Raw genomic sequence first — 8,573 nt, forward strand, 5'->3', positions numbered from 1 at the left:
AATGCACCAAAATGCATTTCTAACAGCTTAAGGTCTATACTTTATACAACAAATATGGTTCAATTAAAAATGTTTATTTTGGAAACTGTGAAGTCTCAAAAGCACTTTAGTAATCAGTCAGATTTTCTGACTGATTACTAGAATTAACAAAGGATAATTTCGCTTGTTAGTGTATTTAAATATATATATTTTTTAAGGATCTGTACTTTATCAAAATATTTTAATTTGGACAAACCGTGGCTTCACTACATTTGAACGTGTTATCATACCGTCTACACCACAACTATAACCCAAGAGATCTCGCGAGAGTTTGATGGACGACGCGTTCTCGTACTGTGGACTTGTAACAGAAGGAGACTCCTGAAAGAGTTTGACGTAAAAGGGAATGGAGCACCAAACTGCATACATTATTCAAACCTAGTTTTTTACAGATCAGTAATTTTGAGTGATATTAACTCCATTCAGAAGCTCGAGTAAAAATATTAAAGAAGTGCTCAGACTGCAGTAACATTTATGCACTTACTTAAGTACAGGATTGATGGATTTCATTCACAAATGCTGGTTAATAAAATCTCTGAAGTGAAAAAAGCAACATCACTGTATATATATTTTTTTAATAATGTGTATTTAAGTTTAATTTTATAACTACATTTGTAAAAAATAAAAACAGTTAAAGGTTAAAGGAAAAAAAGCCTCGACTCTGACCCGGAAGTGATACTGACGCGCAAAAGTATGGCGTCTTTGGCAATACGCATTTGCGCACGGACCTAGCGTTGCTAGCAGAGTAAAATATTCATTCAAACTCTAAAGGATACTTAGACTAGTGTGTGCCACTGTGTGTTTTTGGAACGAGTAAATAATAAGCAGGAATAGTCGAATTAATAGGCGCAGTCCGGCAGTGAAGCGCGTGACGGTGCTGATTTTTGCTGAGAGTTGAGTGGGAGCGCGTGCGCTGCAGCGGCAGGTATGTAACTGAGGTTAGCGAACCGGGAAAAGAGACGAGTCTGCGCTCGTGCTCGTTCATGTGCAGCTCTTCAAGCGCTGAACTGTCTCGCGTGCAACATGCGTGTGTTGGGAAAATGATGAGAGAGAGACGTGGACAGTGTTTGCTGACGCTAAACAAGCGATTGACTGATTGATTAAGTGATTGATTGATTTGTGGTTGTACCAATCAGGTCCTCTTTCTAGTATTTGACTCTCATACTTTTACCCGTGATGCATGCCAGCCCACCAGACCAGCCCTTTAACTCCTAACCGTGTGTTTTGTCCACATAGGTGAAGTGATGGAGTCATCCGAGCAATGTCCTCAAGACTCAGCCCATCAGGAGGTGAACCCAGTGTTCCTCCAGCAGCTCAGGGAACTGGATATCCCCGAGGAGGCAGCCAGACAGGTCTGCATCAACCACTTGTCTGCCAATTCTTCACTACTGCAATAACTGTGGACTCTTTTAAAACTAGACAGCTTCCACAGCTGCTTAGAGTCTACACCGATCAGGCATAACTTTATGACCACCTGCCTAATATTGTGTTGGTCACACTTTTGCTAGCAAAACAGTCCTGATCCATCGTGCATTAACAGCATTAACCTCTTCAGTAACTTGAGCTACAGTAACTCGTCTGTTGGCTCGGACCACACGGGCCGGCCTTTGTTTCACCCGGGCATCGGCCCATTTTTCCTGCTTCGAAAATGTCAACTTTGAGGACAAATTATTCCCTTGCATCTCAAAATATCCCACCCGTTAACAGGTGCTGTTATGAAGAGATAATCAGCGTTATTCACTTCACTAGTCATAATGTTGTTATGGCAATGTTATGCCTGGTCGGTGTACATTTATTTATAATCAGATTATCTTCAGCTAGGATTGTGGTGAATCAGTATCCCATTTTGGGGACACACCCTGGAAGAGATACGAAACCATTTACAGAGCACCTTGCACACACACACACACACACACACACACACACACACACACACACACACACACAGTCATAAACGTAGGTGAAATATTACACAGGCCATCTAAACCTCCCCATTTCTGGAAGGGCACCCTGTAGAAACTTGGACACAGAGTATGTAGAGAAAATGCATATACAGTTAGTTACCTGAGCTCAGTATCAAACCAGGGATCTTGAATCTGTGAAAGTGCAATCAAAACGTTTAAATTCAGACAGAATTATAAAATAATTCAACTTAAAGCATGGGTGTGTCTTTTTTAAATTCTAGTACTATACAGTTTATAGTCAATGGCACATGCATTTTATATGTTATCCTCATATTATATTTGTACAAAATGAGAGTCCACATTTTGATACAAGAAAATACTGAATCTCTACTGCACTCTATATTTTTCATTGTTTAGTTCTTTTTTCATCGGACTCGTATTAGTGTATGATATCTGATTATTTCAGGCACTCCTACACACAAGGAATGTGTCGGCTGAGGAGGCGGCAATGTACTACTTCAACAAACTGGAAAATGAGGTTGATGATTACACACCTACAGTTCCATTTTAAAATAAAGCATGTAATAATGTAATAATGTAATAATTGCCTTGTGTTGCTGTTTCTGAGTCCCTTTGTATTGTCAATTGTCTCAGGAAGAAGGCGATGAAGATACGATGTTCAAGATGGTCTTTGTCGTGAACATGGAGCTGAACATGGGAGTGGGGAAGGTATATAACTATTAAAATGTTTGTCCAAACTGCTTAATGTACTGTGCAAAGTCAGATGAAGTCCTGAGATTTTTAGTGCACCCCTCTAGGTGGCGGCACAGGTGGGCCATGCAGCTGTGGCTCTGTTCCAGGCCATGCAGGAGAAGAATACTTGGAGAGAGATGGCCTGGAAATGGGACCATGCAGGGTGAGGCAGCATCAATCGATCTTTAGTAACTCTTGAAAGCCTGACAAACCACTTGTTAAAAATAGAAATAGAATGCTACCTGATCAGTCTTTCTGTTTTTATTAGTTAACTTGAAGACTTGAAGGAATTTTGGCCTTGTGTAAAGCTCAGGACAGTTTGAAATAACCATAATCATTGAACAGGAAGGATTTTCTTATTTGAAATAGTCATAAGATTTGTATACATCGTTTCCATCCTCCTATGAAAAGATGATTGAATGCTCTGTCGGAATGATGCAATATGCCATTCCTGGAATTAAAGATACTTAAATTATTCAGGTGAAACAAACAGAACTAATTATACCCTCGATCAAATAAAATTATCATTATTATGAATTATAACCAGTAAGATACAGAAGTTATCAAAACCAGAGAAAAGCAGACTTTGAGGGGTAATATAGAAAAGAGCCACAGTTCAAATAGGAGAAGGTCTTCATAAGACTACTACAATCCTAATAATATGTTGGCACAAGGCTGTAAATTTGGTAAAAGCTCCATACTAATCAAAATGCAGAACACCATTTTCACTATGAAGCATGGTGGTGGAAGTATCATCAATGTCATGGATAAAGAACACTATAATGTAGAATTTCACTTAGATTATCTATTTTATTCGTCCCTTGTGTTTTTATGCATTCAGATCTAAGAAGATTGTGCTACAGGGCACAAACACTGCACATCTCTTGGAGTTGCAGGCTCTCGCCATGAGTCTGAGCCTTCCTACAAAACTGATACAGGATGCCGGACTCACACAGGTAGAAACAATTTATCAGTGACCTATGGAAACAAAAATGTTGCACAGATGTGAGAAACAATGCTGAAGACACTGCTGTGCTGTATATTTTTCTTTCCCTTTGTTCTTGAATTAAAATGGCACCAATATTTTTTATTAGGACCACTATACTACTACTATTGCATATACATTACAACACAGATGAATTCATTTTGTTATGACATGATATAGCACCACTGGAGCAGGGAGGGGTTAAGGCCTTGAAACCCCAAAAACCTCTGCTCCACCCATGCTGGGTAAGGAATCTCTTTCCTCTGAAAACAGCCTCAATCCGTCGATTTCAATAAGATGCTGAAAACATTTTTTAGACATTCTGGTCCATGTTGTACATGACTGCATCATGCATTTGAAGTTAAAGTTAGATATTTCAGGTACACTTTCTTGCTATAGATATTTTATTCTACCACGCATATTACCATGCCAGAAGTATCCATTAGAAGTTGGCAAATGGTGACCATAAAGGGATGCACAGGGTCGGCAACAATAAATAATCCATGGCATTGAAGTAGTGAGTTATTTGTATTAACATATACAAAGTGTGTCAATAAAACACTCCCCACACCATTACACCACCTCTACCAGCCTGAACAGTTGACACAGTTGTTGACTCTCAGGAGTGTTAAAATTAATTGAGTGGCATGGAAATGGTTTGCTTCCTACCTGGATTGTCAGTTATGGCAGGTCACATGGAGGGAGTCGACTTCTACTCCGAAAAGTCTCTCTACTGGTGTCCCACAAGGCTCAGTACTTGGTCCTCTCCCTTTCCCCCTTTATACTCGCTCTCTTGGCAAAGTCCTATTCTCACCTGGGGTTTTCTTACCACTGCTCTGCTGATGACACTCAACTCATCAACTCCTTCCCTCCCTTAGATACCACAGCTTTTGTTTAGATCATAGATGAGTGCTCATCAGCTGAAACTCAATTCCAGCTAAACTGAACTTCTGGTCATTCCAGGTGATTCATTTCCAGGTCAGGATCTTAGAATATCTTAACACGACTCTCTGATCTCCCCTTCGGCCACTGCTTGCAAGCCCAGGGTAACCGAGGACAATCAACTGTGCTTCTCTTTACATGTTGCTAATCTGGCATGATCTTGTCTGTTTTGACTTTACAACATCAGAAGGATTCGACCATTTTTATCCACACAGGTTGCTTAGGTGCCTGTTCAGTCTGTCATTTCGAGACTGGACTACACCCTAGTGCTGCGCTCCCTCCACTGGCTTCTGGCTTATGAAGTAGCAGGCAAATGGACCAGCACCCTTTTACCTCAAAGCTTTCATCACTCCTCGCTCTGCACCATGCTGCCTCAGATGTTCTAGCACTGTTTGACTTGTCCCACCATCTCTCAGAGTAAGAGGTAGGTATTACATCAAAACGTTTTGTTTTGGCACCGAGGTGATAGAACGAACTTCCCCGAGATGTCCAGCTGAGTCACTGGCTATCTTTAAACGATTGGTGAAGACCTACCTTTTCCTGGAACAATTGAACTATCACTTATTTTCCCTGTTTGTCTTTATGTAAACAAAGTGTGCTATAATTCCACTAAAGAAAGTTCAGGCTGATGGTATCCTGAGTGTTTATTTATTTATTTTTTATTGATTGACACTTCAAAGCACTTTTGTACGTCGCTTCGGATAACGGCGTCTGTTAAATGCCGTAATCCAGCATCAGCGACCATGTCACAATGAAAATCACTGAGTCCTGTATCTGCTTGTTTTCCAGTGTTGCACTGCTGCCTCAAAATTGCCTGGTTAGATAATTGCATGAATGAGTAGGTGTATATGTGTTCCATATAAAGTGCTTGGTGAGTGTACATTTAACCCAATAATGATAAATGATTGAGTTGTTCAGCTGATGTGAAAAAACTGCATAATCACATTACTTTTTCAAGTCATTTAAGCATTATGTTTTAACCTCCAGTCTCCTGGTTTTTAGGTGGAGCCGGGTTCTAGCACTGTGCTGGGCATCATGGGAGAGGAAGAAATGGTCAATAATGTCACAGGCAGCCTGAAACTGCTTTGAGCATTGAAGAGAAGATGGAGTGGAACTACAGATGTGTATGGTGTCACTGTGTGTCCACAGGGGGGCGGAACAGTCCCACAGCAGCAAGGCTTGCTGCACAAAAAAAACCCACAGCATAATCTATGGCATTCACATACTTCTACTGTCACCCTTAAACACACACACACACACACACACACACACACACACACACACACACACACACAATAACAGTAATATTATCTGAAGTAGGAGGAGGGCTGCGCATGTGGGTGGTTGGCTGGATGTGTCAGTTCTGGTTGACTTAACGTTTTCAGTGTATATGCATTTATTCTCGGTTACGTAAGGGTCTTTTGATTTTATAAAAGAATGTGTGAAGCCACATAGAACATATCAGTAATTGATCAAATGGGTAGATGATGCCAACTTGTGTCCTGTTACATATAAAAAAATAAATATAGCCCTCAAGTTAGAATAGTGTTTTGGTGATTGTTGGACCAATTTAGTCATTGTAAAAGATTCAAATGAATCGTTAACACTACATGTAAAGCATCATCTCCAAATGTAAGTTTACCTGTAAACTCCTGAGTTTACTGATGACCTACAAAGGCACTTCCTTTGTTTGTGAGTTGTGCTGTTTGTCTAGAATTTTTATGTAAGTGAGACGATGGCCCCTTCCTACCGAGCCTTGTTACGTAGGCATATCACAAACTCATTACTAATAAAGAAGGTGGTGGGGAGAGAAAATGCAAAATCCCAAAGCCATACATTTATTGTTGAGTGCCATTGTTAACCATTTCTGTCACTTTTTGACTGTTATTTATTTATTTTTTTATGCATCTGCTTGTAGTCTACTATATGTCAGTTCTAGAACTAAAGCTGTAATTGCTATTTGCAATAATATAGGCATGCTATGTGTCTCAATTAAAATGTCACTGTAGTGTTACAGGATCAGAGCTTTGCACTAAGTCTGACAAATTAATTTCATATAAAACCCCCTGAAAATGAATAGTGTCCTGAATGTTTAATGTTACTTAAGATTTAGACCATAAGCCTAGACCATGTCGGTTTCACCCCAATACATTTAAAGCTGAAGTAATTGAATTTGTATTGACATATAGGTCAATAATAATCACAAGATATGATCGATTATTGGTGCTGGTTTTTTTTCCTCATGGATTTTGAATCATGCATAGGTTTCAAATAAATGATTTAGAGGGAAAAGTGCATATTTGGTTAGAGTTTGATTTGTGCCCTGTATCTGACTAATTCTAATACATCATCTCTGTTCTCAGTGTGTTCTCCGTGTCTATTTTTACACCACGTAAAAAAACTTGGCCACTAAAATGTAATTAAATGGCGGCCCTTGCAACATCATCTCACAACGTGACAGTCGCCATTACTGTAAGCGTATATAACTTACAGGCCGCCATTTTTTTTAAATACGCGCCTCGGTTTATCGGGGGTCAGTAAAAAGTCTCCCTCGATATGAAGAAATGCGACAGAATGTACAATGTACTGTGTTGCGAAATGTGTTGTCACGTAACATCTCGTGAGGAAACAATCGCGTTCATTATTAATTTTTTCCCCCTCCTTTCACACTTCCGGTGACTTAGCGTTCTGTCGGCCAGCTGTCACGTGACCTGAATTTGAGCACTGTGGAGCGGCGGTACAATAGGAGCATTGTATCGGGCGAGTCTCGGTCTGGGAAACGAGCGAACAGTCACGTGCTCGACCTGGTATTGGAGAGGGGAGGGGGGGTTGTGACCTGAGCGGGGACGAGGCGCCCTTTTGTGCTGACGTGGAAGTCTGTGATTGGTCAGATCGCTTCTTAAACTCATAACAACTCCCAGCTCAGGATACACGTCCTCCTGTGTCATGGAAAAACCAAATTCGCCAGGCTTTTATAATGATCGACTGGGTTTATCTATATGTGAAAACGAAATCGTTTCCCTTTATAACGCGTCTGTATTTGTATAGAGATGTGAGCATCCAGCCGTGAAGCTGCTTTTATGGCGGGCCTGGTGGAGCTCGGAGGTTACGTGCAGCTCTGCTCAGCCAACATGGCGGTTACTCCGGTCACGAGCTCTTCCTTTAAGGTGCGGTTCTACACCGCTTTCAATAAAGGAGTTCAACAGGAGCCAGCATTACCTGGCATTTTTTTTTCACAAGACGTTTTTCACAGCACAAATAAATAGGCGCTGTACTTTTTTTTTTTTTTTTTTTGAGAAATCCCCCCTGCTGGCAAAAAGCCCCGTATTGACCCTTGAATGACGTCACATGTTTAATATCCTTAATATAGTTAATCCCACATGATTACAGGATTACTGAGTAGAAATTCCCATCAAATTTAACAATTTATTATAAATCATCACCCGGTTTAGATTATGCAGAAGTTAAATGGATCTTTTCCACTTAAGTGTAAAATCATTCTTAATTCACATTTTTTGGGGGGATTCATGTAAGTAAAACGAGCCTGAATCATCAGATCAGATTGAGTACAGTACACGTCCTTCCTGCCTCGGTGTACCCGCATTTCTTCAGAAGTCACTGCAACAACTGACGTGAACGAAACTCTCGCAGCCAATCAATGCGCGCCTCTCGCACCACGTGACCCGAGACAGGAATACCAGTCCAATCGCATATTCTCCTGCGTCTCATTCATAGTGACAATTCACAGCCGTGTCTCGCTCCGAATCAAACACGTTCTCATGGTTGAAATATTGTGCAGGTTATACCGGTCGAGTGGGTTATTTCTTCACAATGGGCGCGCACACAAAAAAACCCAGACACGGATTAGAATCTGAAACTTTAATATATCCAAAAATGGTGTATGAATTCGAATCGATTTCTTTTTTGAAAGAACCAAAACCTGCTGCGTC

The 8,573-nt window shown here is 40.5% G+C and overlaps 1 protein-coding gene across 2 annotated transcripts; it reads left to right on the forward strand.

Annotated features, from left to right (window-relative positions):
* Positions 1 to 705: 705 nt before the first annotated feature.
* si:dkey-19e4.5 (UBA_like_SF and PTH2 domain-containing protein) lies at positions 706 to 6,985 on the forward strand. 2 transcript variants are annotated; one of them, XM_046848663.1, is made up of 7 exons: positions 706 to 964; positions 1,276 to 1,391; positions 2,410 to 2,481; positions 2,598 to 2,672; positions 2,762 to 2,859; positions 3,538 to 3,652; positions 5,626 to 6,985. In XM_046848663.1, exons 2-7 carry the CDS (start codon positions 1,284 to 1,286, stop codon positions 5,710 to 5,712), a joined length of 555 nt encoding a protein of 184 aa, XP_046704619.1. In that variant the 5' UTR covers positions 706 to 964; positions 1,276 to 1,283; the 3' UTR covers positions 5,713 to 6,985. The 2 variants fall into 2 exon arrangements, with proteins under 2 accessions (XP_046704619.1, XP_046704620.1); XM_046848664.1 differs by lacking the exon at positions 706 to 964 and adding an exon at positions 980 to 1,175.
* The last annotated feature ends 1,588 nt before the right edge of the window (positions 6,986 to 8,573 follow it).

This window comes from Silurus meridionalis, chromosome 1 (genome assembly GCF_014805685.1).
Source record: "Silurus meridionalis isolate SWU-2019-XX chromosome 1, ASM1480568v1, whole genome shotgun sequence".
Classification (NCBI taxonomy): domain Eukaryota; kingdom Metazoa; phylum Chordata; class Actinopteri; order Siluriformes; family Siluridae; genus Silurus; species Silurus meridionalis.